The 25,493-nt window shown below is 59.7% G+C and overlaps 1 protein-coding gene across 1 annotated transcript; it reads left to right on the top strand.

Moving 5' to 3' along the window:
- The first annotated feature begins 116 nt into the window (after nt 1-116).
- Nucleotides 117-7,714, top strand: EPO (erythropoietin). Its single transcript, XM_050314193.1, is given in 6 exon segments — nt 117-143; nt 1,542-1,560; nt 1,563-1,594; nt 5,035-5,055; nt 5,751-5,915; nt 7,592-7,714. Coding segments are annotated over 6 exon segments (387 nt in total).
- Nucleotides 7,715-25,493: the final 17,779 nt, after the last annotated feature.

The raw sequence follows: 25,493 nt of genomic DNA, 5'->3' as shown, positions 1-25,493 counted from the left end.
AGGAACCCCCGTGGCCACCAAGGGAACCCCCGTAGCCACCAAGAAACCCCCGTGGCTACCAAGGAAGCCCCCGTGGCCACCAAGGAACCCCCCTGTGGCACCAGGACCCCCGTGCCATGAGCAGCCTCCGATGGGGGCGGCGGGTGAGTGGGGGTCGCGCAGGAGAGGGGAGGGAGGGGACACACGCGCACGATGGGGCATCCCGGGAAATTTGGGGAGGGGGGCGTGGAAGGGAAAGACCTCAGGGGGTGGTTGGGGGTCCTGAGGTCACCACGTGGGTGGGGGTCGCAGGTACCTGAGGGGTTCAGGAGGGGACCCACGAGAGTGGGTGGGGGTCCCAGGCTACCTGAGGGGTTCAGGAGGGACCCACGTGGGTGGGGAGGGGTCCCCAGGGGGTCAGCGGAGGTCACCACATGAGGGGGTCGCTGGGTACCTGAGGGTCAGGAGGGACCCACGTGGGTGGGGAGGGTCCCGAGGTGAGGGTGGGGACTCGGGTGTCTTTGGGGGTCCCGGAGGAATCCCCGTGGGTGGGGGTCCTGGAGGACACCACGTGGGTGGGGGACTCGGATGTCTTGGGGGGTCCTGGGAATCCCCGTGGGTGGGGGTCCTGAGGACACCACGTGGGTGGGTGGGGGTCCCGGGGGTCCTGAGACACCACGTGGGTGGGGGGTCGCAGGTACCTGAGGGGTCCACGAGGGACCCACGTGGGTGGGTGGAGGGTCTCGAGGGTCGCGGAGGTCACCACGTGGGTGGGGGTCCCGGGGGACTCAGGGTGTCTTAGGGGTTCCGGGGAATCCCCGTGGGTGGGGTCGTGAGGACACCACGTGGGTGGAGTGGGGCTCCCGGAGGAGGGTCCGAGGTGTCCGTGGGGATTCGGGTACCTGGGGGTGGGAGGGGTCCCCACGTGTTTTGGACACGCGGGGAGTCCCAGGTATCCGGTGGGGGTGGGTGGGGGTCCTCGAGGCACCACGTGGGTTGGGGGGGCTCAGGTGCTGTGGGGGGTCGTCCCTGGAGGGGGGGTCCGGTCCCACGCGTGTCGGGGGCTGTCCCAGATACTGGGAGAGGTTCGTGGGGGTCCCCAGTTCTCCCAGTGAGTTCTCCCAGTGCCCCCGAGGGGTTCCTGACCCCCGACCCCCCAGGGCTGCGTGTGCTGCTGCTGCTGCTTTGGGGGTCCAGGGCGACTCCAGAGCCCCTGAGGGTCCCCCGAGGGTCCCCCTCCCTCTGCGACCCCGGCGTCGAGCGCTTCATCCTCGAGGCCGAGACGTCGAGAGGGGGCTGGTGAGGGGGTCACGGCCCCGGGGGTTGGGGGCATCAGGGAGGGGTTTGGGGACATCGGGGAGGGGTTTGGGGGTCGGGGAGGGGTTGGGGACATCGAGGGGGTTTGGGGACATCGGGGAGGGGTTTGGGGAGGGTCGGAGAGGGGTTTGGGGGGTCGGGGAGGGGTTTGGGGACATCAGGGGGTTTGGGGGTCGGGGGTGGATTTTGGGGGTCACCGTGTTTGTGACCCCAGGCCGGAGTGTGGCCCCTGCTGACCTCCCGAGCCGGTGGCGGTGCCGGACCCAGAGTGAACTTCAATCTGTGGAGGAGCCTCGACGTGAGTGGGAGTGGAAGGGAGGGGGAAAACCTCGGAAATTGGGGAAAAATGGGGGGAAATCCAGGGAAATGGGGGAAAACCTGGGGAAAAGGGAAATCACTGGGAAAATGGGGGAAAACCCAGGGAAATTGGGGGAAAAAAAGGGGGAAATCCAGGAGGAAATGAGGGGAAAACCTGGGGAAAAAGAGGGGGGGAATCTCGGGAAAAATGGGGGAAATCCAGGGGAAATGAGGGGAGAAATTGGGGAAAAGGGGAAATCCTGGGAAAAATGGGGAAACTCAGGGAAAATGAGGGAAAACCTGGGGGAAAAGGAGGGGAAATTCTGGGAAAATGGGGGGAATCCCAGGAAAAATGGGGGAAATCCCAGGGAAATTGGGGAAAAAAAGGGGGGGAAATCCAGGGGGAAATGAGGGGAAATCCCAGGAAAAATCAGGGGGAAATCCCAGGGAAACTGGGAATAAAAGGGGGGGAAATCCCAGGGAAACTGGGAATGTAGGAAATCCTGGGAAAAATGAGGGAAACAGTGGAAAAAGAGGGAAATCCTAGGAAAATCAGGGAAATCCCAGGAAACTGGGAAAAAGGGGAGAAATCTAGGGAAAAGGAAACCTGGGAAAAAAAGGAAATCCGGGAAAAATGAGGAGAAGTCCCAGGGAAACTGGGAATAAAAGGGGGGAAATCCCAGGAAAAATGGGGGGAAATCCGAGGGAAACTGGGAAAAAAGGGAGGAAATCCAGGGGAAAATGGGGGAAATCCCAGGAGAGTGGGAATAAAAGGGGGAAATCCTGGGAAAAATGGGGAGAAACCCTGGGAAACTGGGAAAAAGGAGGGGGAATCCTGGGAAAAATGAGGGGAAATCCCAGGGAAAAAGGGAAAAGGGGAATCCAGGGAAAATGGGAAACCCTGAGAAATGGGGGGGAAAAAGGGAAATCCAGGGAAATGAGGGAAAATCTGGGGAAAAGGAGGGGAAATTCTGGGAAAAATGGGGAAATCCAGGGGGAAAATGAGGGGAAAATCTGGGGAAAAGGAGGGGGAAATTCTGGGAAAAATGGGGGGGGGGAATCCCAGGAAAAATGGGGGGAAATCCCAGGGAAATTGGGGAAAAAAAGGGGGAAATCAGGGAAATGAGGGAAATCCAGGGAAAAATGGGAAATCCCAGGAAACTGGGAATAAAAGGGGGGAAATCCTGGGAAAAATGAGGAAACAGTGGGAAAAAGGGGAAATCCCAGGAAAATCAGGGAAATCCCAGGAAACTGGGAAAAAGGGAGAAACCAGGAAAAAGGGGAAACCCTGGGAAAAAGGGGGAAATCCTGGGAAAATGAGGAGAAGTCCCAGGAAACTGGGAATAAGGGAAATCCCAGGAAAAATGGGGAAATCTGAGGAAACTGGGAAAAGGGGGAATCTAGGGGAAAATGGGGAAATCTAGGAAAGTGGGAAAAAGGGGGAAACTCTGGGAAAATGAGGGGAAACCCCAGGAAACTGGGAATAAAAGGGGGAAATCCTGGGGAAAATGGGGAAATCCCAGGGAAACTGGGAATAAAAGGGGGAAAATTCCGGGAAAAATGAGGGGAAACCCTGGGGAAAATGAGGGAAATCCCAGGAAAAATGGGGGAAATCTCAGGAAACTGGAAAAAAGGGGGAAATCCGGGGAAAATGGGGAAAATCTGGGAAAAAGGGGGAAATCCTGGAAAAATGGGGAAATCCAGGGAAATGGGGAAAACCTGGGAAAAGGGGGCAAATTCTGGGAAAAATGGGGGGAAATCCCAGGAAAAAATGGGGGGAGATCCAGGGGGAAAGGGGGGGGAAATCTGGGAAAAATGAGGGAAACCCTGGGAAAAGGGGGAACCTGGGAAAAATGGGGAAACCCTGGGAATAAAGGGGGAAATCCTGGGAAAAAAGGAGGGAAATCCCAGGAAACTGGGAAAAAGGGGGAAATCCCAGGAAAAGGGGGAAATCCTAGGGAAAATGAGGGAAACCTGGGAAAAAGGAGGGGGAAATTCTGGGAAAATCGGGGGGGAAATCCTGGGAAAAATGGGGGGAAGTCCCAGGGAAACTGGGAATAAAAAGGGGGAAAATCCTGGGAAAAATGAGGGGAAATCCTGGGAAAAAGGGAAATCCTGGGAAAAAAAGGGGGAAAACCAGGGGAAAATGAGGGGAAATCCCAGGGAAACTGGGAAAAAAGGGGGGGAAATCCTGGGAAAAATGAGGGGAAATCCCAGGGAAACTGGGAAAAAAAGGGGGGAAAATACTGGGAAAAATGGGAATAAAAGGGGGGAAATCCAGGAAAAATGAGGGAAATCCCAGGGAAACTGGGAATAAAAGGAGAGGAAATCCTGGGAAAAATGGGGGGAAATCCCAGGAAATAGGGAAAAATTGTGGTGGGAGGAGGGAGGAGAACCTGGGGGATAAATGGAAGAATTGAGTAAAGGGGAGGAGGAAAATGGAAAATCCGGGAAAATTGGGAAAATCAGGGGGAAACGGAAGGGGGGGGGGGGAAAAGTGGGAAAAATGAGAAATGGGGGAGAAAGTGGGAGAAATGGGGCAAAAACTGGGCTGGACTGGGACGAACTGGGACTGGGGGGGGGTTTCAGGACCCCCTCAATGACCCCCCCTCATTGTCCCAGGGTGCCTGGGAGGGTTTGGAGGTTTCAGGACTCCCTCATTGCCCAGGGTGGAGGGGTTTCAGGACCCCTTAGTGACTCCCCTCATTGTCCCAGGGTGGGGGTTTCAGGACCCTTTAGTGACCCCCCTCATTGTCCCAGGGTGGGGGTTTCAGGACCCCCTGAGTGACCCCCCCCTGTTATCCCCAGGGTGGGGGTCCATACCTGGGAGGGTTTGGGGGGGTCTCAGGACCCCCTGAGTGACCCCCGTTGCTCCCCAGTGTCTGGGAGGTTTTGGGGGTTCAGGACCCCTGAGTGACCCCCTGTTCTCCCCAGTGCCTGGGAGTTTTTGGGGTTTCAGGACCCCCTCATTGTCCCCCAGGGCTTGGGGGTTCAGGACCCTCAGTGACCCCCGTTCTCCCCAGGCGGGGCTCCAGCCCAGGAGGTTTTTGGGGGTGTTCCAGGACCCCTTATTGTCCCCAGGGTTTGGGGGTTTCAGGACCCTGAGTGACTCCCGTTGTCCCCAGGCGGGGGTCCGTGCCCAGGAGGGTCTGGGGGGGTCTCAGGACCCCCTGAGTGACCCCCCCCCCGTTATCCCCAGTGCCTGGGAGGGTTTGGGGGTCTCAGGACCCTTTAGTGACCCCACCCTGTTCTCTCCAGGCGGGGGTCTGTGCCCAGGAGGTTTTTGGGGGGGGTGGTTTCAGGACCACCCCTCATTGTCCCCAGGGTTTGGGGGGGTTCAGGACCCCCTCAGTGACCCCCCCCCGTTGTCCCCAGGCGGGGGTCCGTGCCCAGGAGGTGGGGGGTTCAGGACCTCTGAGTGACCCCCCTGTCTCTCCCCAGGCGGGGGTCCGTGCCCAGGAGGTGGGGGGGGGTCTCAGGACCCCTTCAGTGACCCCCCCTCATTGTCCCAGGGTGCCTGGGAGGTTTTGGGGGGGTTTCAGGACCCCTTTAGTGACCCCCCCCCGTTATCCCCAGTGCCTGGGAGGTTTTGGGGGGGTTTCAGGACCCCCCCTCATTGTCCCAGGGTTTTGGGGGGGTCTCAGGACCCCCTGAGGACCCCTGCTCTCCCCAGGCGGGGGTCCGTGCCCAGGAGGGTTTGGGGGTTTCAGGACCTCTCAATGACCCCCGTTCTCCCCAGCGCCCAGGAGGGTTTGGGGGGTCTCAGGACCCCTTGATGACCCCGTTATCCCCAGTGCCTGGGAGGGTTTGGGGGGTTCAGGACCCCTTTAGTGACCCCCCCCCTGTTCTCCCCAGGCGGGGGTCCGTGCCCAGGAGGTTTTTGGGGGGGGTGTTTCAGGACCCCTTTAGTGACCCCCCCCCGTTCTCCCCAGGCGGGGGTCCGTGCCCAGGAGGGTTTGGGGGTCTCAGACCTTGACGACCCCCTGCTATCCCCAGTGCCTGGGAGGTTTTGGGGGTTTCCAGGACCCTTTAGTGACCCCCTGCTGTCCCAGGGTGGGGGTTCAGGACCCCCTTTAATGACCCCCCCCCGTTATCCCCAGTGCCTGGGAGGGTTTGGGGGGGTCTCAGGACTCTAGTGACCCCCTCGTTCTCCCCAGGCGGGGTCCGCGCCAGGAGGTGGGGGTCAGGCAGCCCTGGTGCGCTCTGTTCTGAGGGCTCGGGAGCTGCTCCGGGACCCCCAACTCCGGCCCACCCTGGACCGAGCGTACGGAGCCGCCCGGAGCCTGGCCCGGCTGCTCAGGGGGTCCGGGCCACGGTCAGGGGCTATGCTTTTGGGGAGGGGGCTGGGGTGCTGGGGGCCTGGTTTTGTGGGGTCTGGGGTGCTGGGGGCCTGGTTTGTGGGGGGTCTGGGGTGTTGGGGGTCTAGGGGTGTTGGGGGGTCTCTTTCTGGGGGTCTGGGTGTGTTGGGGGTTTCTGGTTCTAGGGGGTCTGGGTGTGTTGGGGGAGGGGTCTGGGGGAATCTGGTTCTGGGGGTCTGGGGTGTGTTGGGGGTTTTCTGACTCTGGGGCGTGGGGTCTGGTCTCTGGGGGCTCTGGGTGTGTTAGGGGGTTTCTAGACTCTGGGGCGTGGGGTCTGGTTCTGGGGGTCTGGGTGTGTTGGGGGTCTCATTCTGGGGGTCTGGGTGTGTTGGGGGGTCCGAGCCACGGTCAGGGGGCTGCGTTTTTGGGGGGTCTAGGGGTGTTGGGGGTCTGGGGGTGTTGGGGGTCTGGTTCTGGGAGGGGTCCTGCTCGGGGAGGTTCTGGATTTGGGGGTCTGGGTGTGTTGGGGAGGAGCTTTGGGGGGTGTCTGGTTCTGGGGGGTCTGGGTGTGTTGGGGGTTTCCTGGCTCTGGGGGTCTGATTATGTTGGGGGTCTGGGTTTGTTGGGGGGCTGGGTTTGTGGGGGGTGTTTCTGGCTCTGGGGGTCTGGTTTTGTTGGGGGTCTGGGTGTGTGGGGGTCCGAGCCACGGTCAGGGGCTGCGTCTTTTTGGGGGTCTGGGGTGTTGGGGTCTGGGTGTGTTGGGGGAGGTCCGAGCCACGGTCAGGGGCTGCGTTTTTGGGGGGTTCTGGCTCTGGGGGTTTTCTGGCTCTGGGGGTCTGGGTGTGTTGGGGGGGTCTGGGTTTGTTGGGGTTCTGGCTCTGGGGGTGTCTGGGTTTGTTGGGGAGTGTCTGGGTTTGGGGGGTGTCTGGATTTGGGGGGGTCTGGGTTTGTTGGGGGTGCCTGGTTCTTGCTGGGAGGTCTGGGTGTGTTGGGGAGGGGTCTGGTTCTGGGAGGGGGGTCTTGCTTGGGGGTTTTGGCTCTGGGGGTCTGGGTGTGTTGGGGGGGTCTGGCTCTAGGGGATCTGACTCGGGGGTCTGCGGTGTGTTGGGGGTCTGGGTTTTTTGAGGGGGGTCTGGATTTGTTGGGGGTCTGGGTTTGTGTGGGGGAGTCTGGGTTTGTGGGGGGTCTGGGTTTGTTTGGGGGGTCTGGGTGTGTTGGGGGGTCCTGGGTTTGTTGGGGGTCTAGGTGGTTGGGGGTCTGGGTGTGTTGGGGGTCTGGGTGTGTTTGGGGGATTCTGGCTCTGGGGGTCTGGTGTGTTTGGGGGATTCTGGCTCTGGGGGTCTGGGTTTTGGGGGTCTGGGTGTTGGGGGTCTGGGTTTGTTGGGGGTCTGGGTTTGTTGGGGGTCTGGGTTTGTTGGGGGTCTGGGTGTGTTGGGGGTCTGGGTTTGTTGGGGGTCTGGTTTTGTTGGGGGTCTGGTGTGTTGGGGGTCTGGGTGTGTTGGGGGACTCTGGGTTTGTGGGGGGTCTGTCTCGGTGGGGGTTCTGGATATGGGGGGACTGGTTTTGTTGGGGGCCTGGGTTTGTTTGGGGGTCTGTGTGTTGGGATTCTCTGCCTCTTTTGGGGGTTCTGGGTGGGCCCCAAAAGGTCTGGGGTCCTGAGGGGTCCTGACCCCCCAATTTCCCCCCATTTCTCCCCCCAGGCCCCCCTGCCCCTCGGCCCCCTCGGTGCTCGGGTCCGGACCCTCCCCCGGCTCCTGGGGGTCCATTCCCGGTTCCTGCGAGGGAAGGTTCGGCTGTTCCTGGCTGATGCCTGTCCCAGGTGATGATTGACAGCTGTCAATCATCGTGGAGGAGGTGTCAATCATCCATCAATCAGTCACCGGCTGTACCTGGCTGATGCCTGTCCGAGGTGATGATTGACAGCTGTCAATCATCCCAGAGATGTCAATCATCCATCAGTCACCGGCTGTACCTGGCTGATGCCTGTCCCAGGTGATGATTGACAGCTGTCAATCATCCCAGAGAGCTGTCAATCATCCACTGTTCCTGGCTGATGCCTGTCCCAGGTGATTGATTGATTGACAGCTGTCAATCATCGAGGAGGAGGTGTCAATCATCCATCAATCACCGGCTGTACCTGGCTGATGCCTGTCCCAGGTGATTGATTGACAGCTGTCAATCATCCAGAGATGTCAATCATCCATCAATCATCACCGGCTGTACCTGGCTGATGCCTGTCCCAGGTGATGATTGACAGCTGTCAATCATCCCAGAGAGGTGTAAATCATCCATCAATCATCACCGGCTGTACCTGGCTGATGCCTGTCCGAGGTGATGATTGACAGCTGTCAATCATCCAGAGGAGGTGTCAATCATCCATCAATCATCACCAGCTGTTCCTGGATGATGCCTGCCCCAGGTGATTGATTGACAGCTGTCAATCATCCCAGAGGAGCTGTCAATCATCCATCAATCAGTCACCGGCTGTACCTGGCTGATGCCTGTCCAAGGTGATTGATTGACAGCTGTCAATCATCCCAGAGAGCTGTCAATCATCCATCAATCACCGGCTGTACCTGGCGGATGCCTGTCCCAGGTGATTGATTGATTGACAGCTGTCAATCATCCCAGAGAGGCATCAATCATCCCAGAGAGCTGTCCATCATCTGTAAATCACCAGTTGTACCTGGTGGATTCCCGTCCTGGGTGATTGATTGATTGACAGCTGTCAATCATCACAGAGACCTGTCAATCATCTGTCAATCACTGGTTGTATCTGACAGCTGCCACTCCCCCACCAGCACTGGCAGCTCTCCATCAATCCCTCATCAATCACCGGCACTGACAGCTGTCAATCAACCCATCATCAGCAATGACAGCTGTCAATCCAGCTTGGCTATGACTGACATCGACCACCAGCACTGACAGCTGTCAATCAATCAATCAGTCAATCGATCAATCACTGACACAGAGACTGTCAATCATCAGCACTGACAGCTGTCAATCAACCCATCATCAGCACTGACAGCTGTCAATCAACCCATCATCAGCAATGACAGCTGTCAATCAATCAATCAATCAGTCAATCAATCAATCACTGGCATTGAGGCTGTCAATCAGCAGCATTGACAGCTGTCAATCAACCCATCATCAGCACCGACAGCTGTCAATCACCCACACCGAGAACTGTCAATCACCACCACCGACAGCTGTCAATCATCAGCTCAGACAGCTGTCAATCATCTCTGCTGACACCTGTCAATCATCCAAACCCCTCCCCCTTTCATCTGCTCCCCTCCCCCCGGCGCGTTGGACGTGCCGGCAGGTGATTGACAGCTGTCAATCATTGTGCCCACCCGGGTGATTGATTGACAGCTGTCACTCAGGGGAGACCCCCCCCAAAGAAAACACCCCCCAAACCCCTCCCCCAACCCCAAAAAACTCTGTAAGTTAATGTAAACACGAGATATTTATGTGAAAGTCGACTGCTCCTTCCTACTGGGACCCCCAAATCCCCCCCAAATCCCCCTCCCCAAATCCCCTCAAAGGGTGGGACTCCCAAATGTGGGACCCCAAACTCTGGGACCCCCAAACCCTCCCCTCCACTCCCCCAAAAATACCCCCAGGGATTCCCAAAAACTCTGGGACCCCCAAACTCTGGGACCCCCAAAATCTAAGAATCTCAACCTTATGGGACCCCCTCAAAACTGTGGGACCCCCAAACTGTGGGACCCCAAACCTCCTCCCCTCCCCCCAAAAAAATACCCCCAGGATTCCCCAAAAACTCTGGGACCCCAAATTCTGGGACCCCGAAAATGGGAGAGAATTTCAACCTTATGGGACCCCCAAAAACTGTGGGACCCCCAAAACCTCCCCTTTCCCCCCAATAAAAATACCCCCAGGGATCCCAAAATCTCTGAGACCCCCCAAACTCTGGGACCCCAAAATCAGAGGAATCTCAACCATATGGGACCCCAAAAACTGTGGGACCCCCAAACCCTCCCCTCCCTCCATAAATACCCCCCAGGGATCCTCTCAAACTTTGGGACTCCCAAAACTGTAGGACCCCAAAACGTCCCCTCTCCCCCAAAAAATACCTCCAGGGATCCCCAAAAACTCTGGGACCTCCAAACTCTGGGACCCCCAAAATCAGGAGATTCTCAACCTTATGGGACTCTCAGAATTCTGGGACCCCCAAAACTGTGGGACCCATAAAAATACCCCCAGGGATCCCCAAAACTCTGGGACCCCCAAAATCGGAGAATCTCAACCTTATGGGACCCTCCCAAAAACTCTGGGACCCCAAAACCTCCCCCTCCCCCAAAATAGGGGACCTCCCAAAATCCAAATCCCTGAAACCCCTCAAAATCCCAGGATCTTCCCCACCCCCTCCAAAAAAACCCTCTGGAACCCCTCAAACCTCTGCCCCCCCAATATTTATGTGCCCCCTAAAATATTCGGGTCTTTTTGACCCCCAAACCCCTCAAAGCCCCCCCAAAACCCCTCAAAGCCTCCCAAAACCCCCCAAACTCCCCACCACGCGGGGCAGTGACCACACCCTTTACCGAAGCCACGCCCCCTCCCTGCGTTGCTCCGCCCACCCAGTTGGCCCCGCCCATTTAGCCACGCCCCTTTATGCAAATCACCTCAAAACATCGGCCACGCCCACTCGGCGTTAAGCCTCGCCCACCCCCAAAGGCCACGCCCTCTCCCCGCACAGGCCACGCGGTCCTGAGGTGAGGGAAATTGGGGGGGCAAGGGGATTTGGGGAAATTTGGGGGTCTGGAAGGATTTGGGGGTCCTAGGGGCGTCTGAGGGGTCTTGGGGGTTTTTTAAGAGGGTGTACAGGAGAGGAGGGGCAAAGCTCTGCCCTGCGGGCAAAGTCCGGGCTGGGGGAGGGAGGGGGAGGGGGAAAGGGGAATTTCAGCGTTTTGGGACCCCTCAAAACCCAAAAATTCTGGGGCTTCTTCACCCCTTTCCCTTTTCCCTCCCTCCTGGGACCCCTAAATCTCCCCCCAGACCTCCCTCCCCAGACCCCCAAATCCCCCTGGGACCCCCAAAATCGCCTCTTCTGCCCCTCCGACCCCCCTAAACCCCCTGGGACCCCCTTTTCCCCCCAGGACCCCCCAGGTGATGGAGACCCTCAGGCTGTGGTTCCAAGGACGGGTAAAAGACCCCCTCCCCTCCCCCTTTCCCCTCCCCCTCCCCCAAATTTTGGGATCCGGGGGTCTGGGACCCCAAAAGAGGAGATTGGGGGCTCTGACCCCCTGACCCCCTAGTACGCCCCGGGGTCCCGTGTCCTATTCCCGGTACAGGGACCCCCGGGCTGGGGAGGAGGAGGAGGAGGAGGAGGGGAGGCCGGAGGGGCGGGGGCCGATCGTGCGTTGCCCCTGCCCCTCTGGCCACGCCCACGGAGGAGGAGGCCACGCCCACGGCCCCGCCCACGGCTCCACCCATTGGCTGTGCTGGCGCTTGGCTCCGCCTCCGCCTTCCTCGCGGGTATGGACCCTTCCCAGTGCATCCCAGTACGTCCCAGTACATCCCAGTACATCCCAATAACCCCCCAGTACATCCCAGTACATCCCAGTCACTCCCCATTGCCCTCTCAGTACATCCCAGTAACCCCTCAGTGCCCCCCAGTACGTCCCAGTACATCCCAGTAACCCCCCAGTACATCCCAGTAACCCCCCAGCACGTCACAGTAACCCCTCAGTGTGCCCCCAGTACATCCCAGTAACCCCCCAGTGCCCCCCCAGTACATCCCAGTACATCCCAGTACATCTCAGTAACCCCCAAATACATCCCAGTACATCCCAGTACATTCCAGTAACCCGCCATTGCCCCCCTAGTACATCCTAATAACCCGCCAGTGCCCCCCAGTAACCCCCCAGTACATCCCAGTATATCCCAGTAACCCCTCAGTGTGCCCCCAGTACATCCCAGTACATCCCAGTACATCCCAGTAACCCCCTAGCACATCCCAGTACATCCCAGTGCCACCCCAGTACATCCCAGTACATCCCAGTACATCCCAGTAACCCCCCATTGCCCCCCCAGTACATTCCAGGGCATCCCAGTAACCCCCAGTACATCCTGCTACATCCCAGTAACCCGCCAGTGCCTCCCCAGTAAATCCCAGTACATCCCAATAACCCCACAGTACATCCCAGTACACCCCAGTACACCCCAGTAACCCCCCAGTACATCCTAATAACCTACCAGTGCCCCCCAGTAACCCCCCAGTACATCCCAGTATATCCCAATAACCCCCAGTACATCCCAGTACATCCCAATGCCCCCCCAGTATATCCCAATGCTCCCCCAGTACATCCCAGTACATCCCAGTAAGCCCCCAGTACATCCCAGTAACCCCCAGTACATCCCAGTAACCCCCCATTGCCCCCCAGTACATCCCAGTACATCCCAATGCCCCCCCAGTATATCCCAATGCTCCCCCAGTACATCCCAGTACATCCCAGTAACCCCCCAGTACATCCCAGTATATCCCACCGCATCCCAGTAACCCCCTATCGCCCACCATTACCTCTTCCCAGTGCCCCTCAGTACCCCCAATCCCCTCAATCTCCCCCAGTCCCTCCCAATCCCCTCCCAGTCCCTCCCAATCCCCCCCAGTCCCTCCCAGTCCCCCCAGTCCTCCCAGTCCCTCCCAGTGACCCCTGCCCCCTCTGGCCCCCGCCCCAGGGCTCTTGGTGGCCGCCATTGGTCGCCCTGGCGGGGCGTGGCCGGCCCTGGGGGCGGGGCCAGACCCTGCAGGCCCCGCCCAGGACGGCTTTGGGGCGGGGCCACCGCGAGGCTCCGCCTCCCCGACCCCGCCTCCAGGAGCTGCTCCGGAAGCACTTCCGGGACGAGCGGGTGGAGAAATGGGTCAGGTGGGTGACCTTTGACCTTGACCCCCTGAGCACTCCTCTGGATGACCCCTGAGTGACCTTTGACCCCCAAAAGGGAGGTGAGCTCCGCCCCACGGGCGGGTCGGGGCGTGGCGAGCTCCGCCCAATCGGTGCTGAGCGCTCTGGCGGGGCGGGGCTAAGCCGGGTCTGAGCCGCCTCAGCCCCTCCTCCCCAAAGGTACCTGGGGGCTCATGGGGGTCACGGGGTCATTGGGGGTCATGGGGTCATGGGGGTCATGGGAGGTCATGGGGGTCATGGGGGTCATGGGGGTCATTGGGGTCATGGGGAGGTCATGGAGGGGTCATGAGGTCATGGGGGTCATGGGGTCATGGGGGTCATTGGGGGTCATGGGGGTCATTGGGGTCATGGGGGTCATGAGTCATGGGGAGGTCATGGGGGTCATTGGGGTCATGGGGAGGTCATTGGGGTCATGGGGGTCATTGGGGGTCATGGGGGTCATTGGGGTCATGGGGAGGTCATGGGGGTCACAGGGTCATGGGGGGCCATTGGGGTCATGGGGGGTCATTGGGGTCATTGGGGGTCAGCAAGGTCATGGGGGGTCATGGGGGTCATTAGGGTCAGTGGGGGTCAGTGGGGGTCATGGGGGACTCATTGGGGTCATGGGGGTCATTGGGGGTCACAAGGTCATGGGGGTCATTGGGGTCATGGGGGTGTCATAGGGGCGCCACGGGGTCATGGGGGTCATGGGGTCATGGGGGGTCATTGGGGTCATGGGGAGGTCATGGGGGTCACAGGGTCATGAGGGGTCATCGGGTCATGGGGAGGTCATGGGGGTCACAGGGTCATGGGGGTCATGGGGGTCAGTGGGGGGTCACGGGTCACTGGGGGTCATTGGGGTCATGGGGGGTCATAGGGGGACACGGGTCATGGGGGTCACAGGGTAACCAGGGGGGTCATGGGGTCACTGGGGTTATTGGGGTCATGGGGAGGTCATGGGGGTCACAGGGGGTCACGGGGTCATGGGGGTCATTGGGGTCATGGGGGTCATAGGGGGTCACAAGGTCATGGGGGTCACAGGGTCACCAGGGGTCATGGGGGTCATTGGGGTCATGGGGGCTCGTGGGAGGTCATTGGGGTCATGGGGGTCATTGGGGGTCATTGGGGTCATGGGGGTCATTGGGGTCATGGGGGTCAGTTGGGGTCATGGGGGGTCATGGGGGAGTCATTGGGGTCATGGGGAGGTCATTGGGGTCATGGGGTCATAGGAGGGTCACGGGTCATGGGGGGTCATTGGGTCATGGGGAGGTCATTGGGGTCATGGGGAGGTCAGTTGGGGTCAGGGGTCACGAGGTCATGGGGGCTCATGGGGTCACCAGGGGTCACTGGGGTCGTGGGGCCGCGGGGGGTCAGCAAGGTCATGTGGGGGTCACGGGTTACTGGGGGTAACATTGAATATGGGGGGTCACTGGGATCACCAGGGGTCATTGGGGTCATGGGGGTCAGTTGGGGTCATGGGGAGGTCATGGGGGTCACAAGGTCATGGGGGTCATTGGGGTCATGGGGTCATTGGGGTCATGGGGTCATGGGGAGTCATTGGGGTCATGGGGGTCATGGGGGTCACAAGGTCATGGGGAGTCATAGGTCATGGGGTCGTGGAGTCATTGGGGTCATAAGGGGTCATTGGGGTCATGGGGAGGTCATGGGGGTTATTGGGGTCATGGGGTCATTGGGGGTCACAAGGTCATGGGGGGTCACAAGGTCATGGGGGTCATTGGGGTCATGGGGGTCATTGGGGTCACTGGGGGTCACAGGGGGTCATGAGGGTCATTGGGGTCATGGGAGGTCATGGGGTCATGGGGGGTCATGGGAGGTCATTGGGGTCATGGGGAGGTCATGGGGGGTCATTGGGGTCATGGGGGTCATGAGGTTACCAGGGGTCATTAGTCACTGGGGGTCATTGGGGTAATGGGGGGTCATGGGGTCACTGGGGGGTCATTGGGTCATGGGAGGTCATGGGGGTTCATTGGGGTCATGGGGGTCATGGGGTCATTGGGGTCATTGGGGGTCATTGGGGTCGTGGGAGGTCATGGGGGTCATGGGGGGACGGGGGGTCAGAGGGAATTTTGGGGATTTTTGGGGTATTTTGGGGTGTTTTGGTGTTTTGAGCTGGGGGTGGGGAAGGGCCAGGATGACTCTCCATGACCCCCCTGACCTTTGACCTTGACCTGTGGCGGCAGGGGGGAGGTGAGCCTGCGCTGGGTGGGGAGGGGGAGGAGCTCGAGCGGCTCCGCTTGGACCCCGAGGCTTTCTGTGCCTGGAGCGCCCGGCACGGCCACGGTGAGACCCCTGACCCCTGACCTCTGACCCCTGACCCCTGAACCCTGACCCCCAACTGACCCCCTGAACTGACCCCCGACCCTTGACCCCTTGGACCCCAACTGACCCCTGACCCTCTGAACTGACCCCCAGCTGATCCCTGACCCTGACCCCCTGACCCCCCTGAGCTGACCCTTAACTGATCCCCCAGCTGACCCCTGACCCCGACCCTGACCCATGAACTGACCCCTGAACTGACCCCTGACCCCTGACCTCTGACTCCTGACCCTGACCCCTGAACTGACCCCCTGAACTGACCCCCCCAGCTGACCCCTGACCCCTGACCCCCCAGCTGACCCCTGACCCCTGAACTGACCCCTGACCCCCTGAGCTGACCCCTGACCCCCAGCTGACCCCTGACCCTGACCCTGACCCCTGAACTGACCCCTGAACTGACCCCCAGCTGACCCCTGACCCCTGAACTGACCCCCAAGCTGACCCCTGACCCCCAGCTGACCCCCCAGCTGACCCCTGACCCCAGCTGACCCCTGACCCTGGAACCCCTGAACTGACCCCTCCAGCTGACCTGTTCCCCCAGCTGACCCCTGACCCCTGACCTTGACTCCCAGGGGGTCTCTGTGCGGGCACTACGGGCGCCCCAGGACCCCGACCCTGACCCCTGAGCTGACCCTGAACCCTCAGCTGACCCCTGACCCCTGACCCTGAGCTGACCCCTGACCCCCAGCTGAGCCCCTGACCCCCTGAGCTGACCCCTGACCCCTGAGCTGACCCCTGACCCCCTGAACTGACCCCCTGACCCCTGACCCTGAACTGACCCCTGACCTTTGACCCCTGACCCCAGGGTGGTCTCGTGTACGGGCACTACGGGCGCCCCCAGGACCTGGCCCAGCTCCGGGCACGGGGGGTGTCGGCCCAGGGGCAGCTGGTGCTGCTGAGGCTGGGCAGGGGCACCCCCCACCAGCAGGTGAGACCCCAAAATATACCTGGGGGACCCCAAAATACACCCAGGGGACCCCAAAAACACACCTGGGCAGGGGCACCCCCCACCAGCAGGTGAGACCCCAAAACCAGCAGGTGAGACCCCAAAATACACCTGGGGGGCCCCAAAATACACCCCCAGGGTACCCCAAAACACACCTGGGCAGGGACACCCCAAACCAGCAGGTGAGACCCCAAAAACACACCTGGGAGACCCCAAAATACACCTGGGGACCCTAAAATATACCTGGGGACCCCAAAAACACACCTGGGCAGGGGCACCCCCCACCAGCAGGTGAGACCCCAAAATACACCTGGGAGACCCCAAAAACATCCCCAAGGGACCCCAAAATACACCTGGGCAGGGGCACCCCCCACCAGCAGGTGAGACCCCAAAAACATCCCCAAGGGACCCCAAAAACATCCCCAAGGGACCCCAAAAACAGCAGGGGAGACCCCAAAATATACCTGGGGGGGCCAAAAATACACCTGGGGGACCCCAAAAACACACCTGGGCAGGGGCACCCCCCACCAGCAGGTGAGACCCCAAAAACACACCTGGGGGACCTTAAAATATACCTGGGGACCCTAAAATACACCCAGGGGACCCCAAAAACACACCTGGGCAGGGGCACCCCCCACCAGCAGGTGAGACCCCAAAAACACCCCCGGGGGACCCCAAAAACACACCTGGAGGGGGGCAAAATACACCTGGGGACCCCAAAAACACACCCAGGGGACCCCAAAAACACACCTGGGCAGGGGCACCCCCCACCAGCAGGTGAGACCCTAAAATATATCTGGGGGACCCCAAAATACACCTGGGGACCCTAAAATACCTGGGACCCAGACCCGGGACCCCAAAAACACACCTGGGCAGGGGCACCCCCCACCAGCAGGTGAGACCCCAAAACCAGCAGGTGAGACCCCAAAAACATCCCCAGGGGACCCCAAAAACACCCCCGGGGGACCCCAAAAACACACCTGGGCAGGGGTACCCCAAACCAGCAGGTGAGACCCCAAAATACACCTGGGGGACCCCAAAATACAGCCAGGGGACCCCAAAAACACACCTGGGCAGGGGCACCCCAAACCAACAGGTGAGACCCCAAAATACACCCAGGGGACCCCAAAAACACACCTGGGCAGGGGCACCCCCCACCAGCAGGTGAGACCCCAAAACCAACAGGGGAGACCCCAAAAACACAGCCAGGGGACCCTAAAATACACCCAGGGCACCCCAAAAACACACCTGGGCAGGGGCACCCCAAACCAGCAGGTGAGACCCCAAAAACATCCCCAAGGGACCCCAAAATACACCCAGGGGACCCCAAAAACACACCTGGGCAGGGGCACCCCAAACCAGCAGGTGAGACCCCAAAACACACCTGGGGGACCCTAAAATACACCTGGGGGACCCCAAAAACACACCTGGGCAGGGGCACCCCAAACCAGCAGGTGAGACCCCAAAACCACCTGGTGAGACCCCAAAAACATCCCCAAGGGACCCCAAAAACACACCTGGGCAGGGGCACCCCAAAAACAGCAGGTGAGACCCCAAAAACATCCCCAGGGGACCCCAAAATACACCCAGGGGACCCCAAAAACACACCTGGGCAGGGGCACCCCAAACCAGCAGGAGAGACCCCAAAATACACCTGGGGGGCCCTAAAATATACCTGGGGGACCCCAAAACCACACCTGGGCAGGGGCACCCCAAACCAGCAGGAGAGACCCCAAAATACACCTGGGGGGCCCTAAAATATACCTGGGGGGGGGGTAAAATACAGCTGGGGGACCCCAAAAACACACCTGGGCAGGGGCACCCCCCACCAGCAGGTGAGACCCCAAAATGCACCTGGGGGACCCTAAAATATACCTGGAGGGGGGCAAAATACACCCGGGGGACCCCAAAACACCCCTGGGGGTGGAAATGGGACCCCAAAACTTGGGGAGCAGACCCCAAAACACCCCCAGGGGACCCCAAAACACCCCTGGGGGACCCCAAATCAGAGCTGGGGGTGGAAATGGGACCCCAAAACCGGGGAGCAGACCCCAAAAACACACCTAGGGGGGGGACAGGGACCCCCAAACTGGCAGGGGAGACCCCAAACACACTCAAGGGACCCCAAAACACCCCTGGGGTTGGAAATAGGACCCCAAAACACCCCCAAGGGACCCCCAAACGCCCCTGGGGGACCCCAAAATACACCTGGGGGTGGAAAAGGGACCCCAAAACCGGGGAGCAGACCCCAAAACACCCCTGGGGGACCCCAAAACACCCCTAAGGGACCCCAAAACACAACTGGGGGTGGAAATGGGACCCCAAAACTGGGGAGCAGACCCCAAAAACACACCCAGGGGACCCCAAAACCAGCAGGGGAGACCCCAAAACACAACTGGGGGTGGAAATGGGACCCCAAAACTGGGGAGCAGACCCCAAAAACACCCCCAGGGGACCCCAAAACCAGCAGGGGGACCCAAAAAACACAACTGGGGGTGGAAATGGGACCCCAAAACTGGGGAGCAGACCCCAAAACACCCCTGGGGGACCCCAAACCACAGCTGGGGATGGAAATGGGACCCCAAAACCAGCAGGGGAGACCCCAAAAACACACCCAGGGGACCCCAAAATACCCCTGGGGGAACCCAAAACACACCTGGGGTGGAAAAGGGACCCCAAAACCAGCAGGGAGACCCCAAACACACCCAGGGGACCCCAAAACAGCCCTGGGGGTGGAAATGGGACCCCCAAACCAGCAGGGGAGACCCCCAAAACACCCCTGGGGGGACCCCAAAACACAACTGGGGGACCCTAAAACACAACTGGGGGTGGAAATGGGACCCCAAAACCAGCAGGGGAGACCCCAAAACACCCAGGAGACCCCAAAACACCTCTGGGGGACCCCAAAACACAACTGGGGGTGGAAATGGGACCCCAAAACTGGGGAGCAGACCCCAAAACACACCCAGGGGACCCCAAAACCAGCAGAGGGGACCCCAAAACACCCCTGGGGGTGGAAATGGGACCCCAAAACCAGCAGGGGAGACCCCAAAACACAACTGGGGGTGGAAATGGGACCCCAAAACCGGGGAGCAGACCCCAAACACCCCTGGGGGACCCCAAAACACCCCTGGGGTTGGAAATGGGACCCCAAAACCAGCAGGGGAGACCCCAAACAACCCTGGGGGACCCCAAACCACAGGTGGGGTTGGAAATGGGACCCCAAAACACCCCTGGAGGACCCCAAAACACAAATGGGGGGGGGACAGAGTTGGATTTTTGGGGTCCCTGGTGAGGATGGGGGGGCAGATTTGGGGTCTGTCCTCCCCCGACCCTCCCCTCACCCCCTCCCCCCCAGGTGGCGGCAGCAGCGGGGGCGGGGGCCGTGGGGTCCTGCTGTTCCCGGACCCCAAAACGCGGCCGGGCCTGGGGGCCCCGCCCTGGGGGACACGGCCGTGACCCTGCACGTGAGTTTGGGGAGGGGGCCTGGGGGTCCTGGGGGCTTTTGGGGGTCCTAGGGGGTCCTGGGAGGGCTTTGGGGGTTTTGGGTGATTTGAGGGTCCCGGGGGCTTTTGGGGTGGTTTGGGGGTCGGGGGGGAATTGGGAGTTTTTGGGGGTCCTGGGAGTCCTGGGGTCCTGGAGGGTCCTTTGGGGGTCCTGGGGGTCCTGGGGTCCTGGGGGTCCTGGGGTCCTTTGGGGGTCCTGGGGCGACCTGGGGGTGTCCTGGGGATCCTGGAGGGGTCCTGGGGGCTTGGGGGTCCTGGGGTCTTTTGGGGGACCTGGGGTCCTTTGGGGTCCTGGGGTCCTGGGGTCCTGGAGGGTCCATTGGGGGTCCTTTGGGGGTCCTGGGGATCCTTTGGGGGTCCTGGGGGTCCTGGGGGTCCTGGAGGGTCCACTGGGGTCCTGGGGGTCCGGGGGTCCTTTGGGGTCCAGGAAGTTCTGGGGGTTTTGGGGGTCCTTTGGGGGTCCTGGGGTCCTGGAGGGTCCTTTGGGGGTCCTGGGGGTCCTGGGGGATCCTGGGGGGTCCTTTGGGGGTCCTGGGGGTTTGGGGGTCCTGGGGGTCTTTTGGGGGTCCTGGGGTCCTGGGGGTTTTGGGGGTCCTTTGGGGGTCCTGGGGGATTTGGGGGTCCTGAGGGGTCCTGGGGTCCTTTGGGGGTCCTGGGGGTCCTGGGGGTCCTGGGGGTCCTGGGGGTCCTGGGGTCCTGGAGGGGAGGAAATGGGAATTTACGGGGGTTTTGGGGGTTTTTGAGGGGAACTGGAAATTTTTGGGAGGGGTTTTTGGGGTCTCGGGGGTTTTGGGGGTCGGGATGGGGAAAATGGGGGTTTTTGGGGTCCTGGGAGGGGGTTTGGGGGTTTTGGGGTGATTTGAGGGTCCCGGGGGTTGGGGTGGTTTGGGGTCTCAGGGGGTTTTGGGGTGGTTTGGGGGTCTTGGGGGTTTGGGGGCAATTTGGGGTCACAGGGAGGGATTGGGGGTTTTGGGGGCTCCTGGGAGGGGGTTTGGGGGAGTTTGGGGTCGGAGGGGGTCTTGGGGAGTTTTTGGGGTCGGAGGGGGGTCTTGGGGAGTTTTTGGGGGTCCTGGGAGGATTTGGGGTTTTTTTGGGGTGTTCAGGGGTCGTTGGTGATCTTAGGGGGAATTTTGGGGCTGGTTTTGGGGTCTCAGGAAGGTTTGGTTTTTTTTGGGGGGGTTTGGGGGGCTCTGACGTTGTCCCCACAGGTGCAGGAGGGGGCAGGGGACCCTTCAGCCGGGGGTCTCCTCCTTCACGGGCAGGGCCCCCTGAACCCCGGGGTGCCCCCAATCCCCGCCCCACCCCATCAGCACCAACACGGCCAAGAAGCTGCTGCGGTGAGGGGGACACCCCAAATTGGGGACCCCCCTCAAAATAGCTGGGATTTCCCAAAAAATAGCTGGGACACCCCCAAAATAGCTGGGACCCCCCAAAATAGTAGCTTCCAAAATAGCTGGGACCCTCTAAAATGGTTGGGACCTCCTAAAAATAGATGGGAACCCCCAAAAATAGTTGGGACCTTCTAAAAATAGCTGGGACCCCCCAAAATAACTGGGATACCTCCAAAATAGCTGGGACCCTCAAAATAGTTGGGACCTCCTAAAATTGTTGGGACACCCCAAAAATAGCTGGGACCCTCCAAAAGTAGATGGGACCCCCTAAAAATAGATGGGACACCCCAAAAATAATTGGGATAACCCCCAAAAATAGTTGGGACCCCCCACCCAAAAAATAGCTCGGACCCTCCCAAAAATAGCTGGGACCTGCCCCCAAAAATAGCTGGGACACCTAAAAACTAGTTGGGACCCCCTTAAAAATAGCTGGGACCCCCAAAAAAATAACTTCCAAAAATAGCTGGGACACCCCCTAAAAATAATTGGGACCCCCAAAATAGCTGGGACACCCCCTAAAAATAATTGGGACCCCCAAAAATAGTTGGGACAACTCCCCAAAAATAACTGGGACCCTCAAAATAGTTAGGAACCCCCAAAATAGCTGGGACCCCCCATAAAAAATAACTGGGACCCTCTCAAAAATAGCTGGGATCCCCCAAAATGGCTGGGACCCCCCAGAAATAGATGGAACCCCCCAAAAATAGGCTGGGACCCTCCAAAAATATAGTTGGGACCCTCCCAAAAATGGTTGGGACCCTCCCAAAATAGCTGGGCCCCCCAAAATAGATGGAACCCCCCAAAATAGCTGGGACCCCCAAAAATAGCTGGGACCCCCCAGAAATAGCTGGGACCCCCAAAATAACTGGGACCCCCAAAAATAGCTGGGACCCCCAAAATAGCTGGGACCCCCCAAAAATAGATGGGATCCCCACCTCAAAATGGCTGGGACCCCCCAAAATAGCTGGGACCCCCCAAAATAGCTGGGACCCCCAAAAATGGATGGGACCCCCAAAAATAGTTGGGGTCCCCGAAGGGGGTCGTGCCCTGATTGTCCCCTCTCCTCCCCATTCCAGGGTCCTGGGGTCCCAAAGAGGGGTCTGGGGTCCCTGAAGGTTTCTGGGGGTCCCAAAGTGGGGGTCGTGCCCTGATTGTCTCTCTCCCCTCCCCATTCCAGGGGTCTGGGGAGGGGTCCCCAAAGAGGGGGGGTTGTACCCTGATTGTCCCCCCTCCCCATTCCAGGGTCCTGGGTGGTCCCTGCGCCCCCCACTGGTTCCTGCCCTGGGGGGGTCCCGGGGGGTCCCTGGAAGGGCTCTGGGGGTCCCAAAGGGGGTTCATACCCTAATTCCCCTCCCATTCCAGGGTCCTGGGGTCCTCTCGAAGGGTCCTGGGGGGTCCCCAAAGGGGGGTTCATACTTAATTGTCCCCCTCTCCCATTCCAGGTCCTGGGTCCCGCGCCCCCCACTGGTTCCTGCCCCGGGGGTCCTGGGGTCCCTGAAGGGTCTGGGGGTCCCCAAAGTGGGATTGTACCCTGATTGTCCCCCCATTCCAGGGTCCTGGGGTCCCGCGCCCCCACTGGTTCCTGCCCCGGGGGTCCTGGGGTCCCTGCAGTTCCTGCCGGGCCGGGCGGCGGCGCTGCAGCTTCAGGTGGGGACGGAGCCCGGGACCTCACCAGCGTTCTGGACTCTGCGGGGGCGGCTCTGAGCCCGGTGAGGGGCGGGGCCTGGGGAGGGGCGGGGCCTCGGAGGAAGGGGTGGGGCATGAGGGGGAGGGGCGGGGCCTGAGGGGAGGGTGGAGCCTGATGGGGAGGGGCGGGGCCTCAGGGGAGGGGCGGGGCCTCAGGGGGAGGGCGGGGCCTCGGGGAGGGCTAGGGGCTGAAGGGAGGGTGGGGCTGAAGGAGGGGTGGGGCTGAAGGGAGGGGGTGGGGCTGAAGGGAGGGGGTGGGGCTAATCAAGGTGTGGTTGCTTTGGTGGGAGGGTGTGGTTGATTTTGGGTGTGGTCAATTTGGGTGTGGTCAATTTAGGGTGTGGTCTGTTTGGGTGTGGTCTGTTTGGGTGTGGTCAATTTTAGGGTGTGATCAAAGTGGGTGTGGTCAATTTTGGGTGTGGTCAATTTTGGGGTGTGGTCAATTTTGGGGTGTGGTCAGTTTGGGGTGTGGTCTGGTTGGGTGTGGTCAGTTTTGGGGTGTGGTCAATTTTGGGGCGTGGTGAATTTGGGGTGTGGTTAATTTGGGGTGTGGTCAATTTAGGGTGTGCTCAAAGTGGGTGTGGCCAATTTGGGTGTGGTCAATTTGGGGTGTGGTCAATTTTGGGTGTGGTCAATTTTGGGTGTGGTCAATTTGGGGTGTGGCCAATTTAGGGTGTGGTCAAAGTGGGTGTGGCCAATTTGGGGTGTGGTCAGTTTGGGGTGTGGTCAATTTTGGGTGTGGTCAATTTGGGGTGTGGTTATTTTTGGGTGTGGTCATTTTGGGTGTGGTCAGTTTTGGGTGTGGTCAATTTTGAGGTGTGGTTAATTTAGGGTGTGGTCGGTTTGGGGTGTGGTCAGTTTTGGGTGTGGTCAATTTGGGGTGTGGCCAATTTAGGGTATGGTCAATTAGGGGTGTGGCCAATTTGGGGTGTGGTCAATTTAGGGTGTGGTCAGTTTTGGGTGTGGCCAATTTGGGGTGTGGTCAATTTTGGGTGTGGTCAATTTTGGGTGTGGCCAATTTTGGGTGTTGTCAATTTTGGGTGTGGTTAATTTAGGGTGTGGTTATTTAGGGGTGTGGTCAATTTGGGTGTGGTCAATTTAGGGTGTGGTCAATTTTGGGTGTGGTCAATTTTGGGGTGTGGTCAATTTTGGGTGTGGCCAATTTGGGGGTGTGGTCAAATTTGGGGTGTGGTCAATTTTTGGGGTGTGGCCAATTTAGGGTGTGGTTAATTTAGGGTGTGGTCAATTTTGGGGTGTGGCTAATTTAGGGTGTGGTCAATTTAGGGGTGTGGTCAATTTTGGGTGTGGCCAATTTGGGGTGTGGTCTGGTTGGGTGTGGTCAATTTTGGGGTGTGGCCAATTTAGGGTGTGGTCAATTTAGGGGTGTGGTCAATTTTGGGTGTGGCCAATCTGGGGTGTGGTCATTTTGGGTGTGGCAAATTTGGGGGTGGTCAATTTGGGGGTGTGGTCAATTTGGGGCGTGGTCAATTTGGGTGTGGCCAATTTAGGGTGTGGTCATTTTGGGTGTGGTCAAATTGGGGTGTGGTTAATTTAGGGTGGGGTTGATTTTGGGGTGTGGTCAATTTGGGGTGTGGTCAGTTTTGGGTGTGGCCAATTTGGGGTGTGGTCAATTTTGGGTGTGGTCTGTTTGGGGTGTGGTCAATTTTGGGTGTGGTCAAATTTGGGGTGTGGTCAATTTTTGGGGTGTGGCCAATTTAGGGTGTGGCTAATTTAGGGTGTGGTCAATTTAGGGGTGTGGTCAATTTGGGGCCTGGTCAATGTTGGGTGTGGTCAAAGTGGGTGTGGTCAATTTTGGGATGTGGTCAATTTTAGGGTGTGGTCAATTTTGGGTGTGGCCAAGTTTGGGGTGTGGTCTGGTTGGGTGTGGTCAATTTTGGGGTGTGGCCAATTTAGGGTGTGGCAGATTTGGGTGTGATCAATTTGGGGTGTGGTCAATTTTGGGGTGTGGCCAATTTTGGGGTGTGCCCCACATGGGCGTGGCCAAACCTCACTTGCTCATAGGTGGGCGTGGCCAATCTGGGCGTGGCCAATTCAGGGGTGAGAAGGGGGCGTGTCCTCTCTGACCCGCCCCTCCCCAGACTGTTACGTCATCGTGAGGGCCCAACAGGATTCGCTGGGCCAGGCGGCAGAGCCTCGAGTGCTTACCGCCCTCCTGCTCGAGCTCGCCCAGTTGCTTGCTGCCATTGGTCGAGAGGTGAGGCGTGGCCTGGGGGCGTGGTCTGAGTGATAGGCGTGGCCAGGGGGCGTGGCCTGGAGTGGGGCGTGGCCTGAGGGAAAATAAAGGGGTGCGATCCTTTGATGTTTTGGGGGTTTTTGGGGGGTCGTGGGGGTATCCAAATGATTGAGGAGGGGAGGGTCCCCAAAAGTTTCAGGGTGGGTTGGAGGTCCCAAACTTTTTGGAGGAGGGTTTCAAATTATTGAGAGGAGAGGGTCCCCAAAATTTTTGGAGTGGGGGTTGGGAGGGTCCCAAACATTTTTTGGGGAGGAGGGTGAAAGTTGTTCTGTGGGGTGTTGAGACCCCTCCCCCAAAATCCTTCCATCACCTGGGCCTCCCCATCCTGTGGCTCTCTCCCACCCTGATGGGGAGGGGAGAAGAGAGGTCTCAACCCCTCCTCTCCTCCAAAACCCCCAAAATCCCCTCCCCCCAAGGTTTCCAGCTCCGCCGGACCCTCCTCTTCGTCAGCTGGGACGGGGCCGAGTTCGGACATTTGGGGGCCACTGAGTGGCTCGAGGTGACCCTGAACGACCTCCTCCCATCCCCACGGCCCCCAAGACCCCCACACCCCAACTAACCCCTCCCTCCCCCTTTA

The sequence above is a fragment of the Myiozetetes cayanensis genome, unplaced genomic scaffold, assembly GCF_022539395.1.
Source record: "Myiozetetes cayanensis isolate MyiCay16 unplaced genomic scaffold, myiCay2020 scf193, whole genome shotgun sequence".
Lineage (NCBI taxonomy): Eukaryota > Metazoa > Chordata > Aves > Passeriformes > Tyrannidae > Myiozetetes > Myiozetetes cayanensis.
Note: the sequence above shows the minus strand (reverse complement) of the source record. Positions and strands in the feature narration are given on the sequence as shown.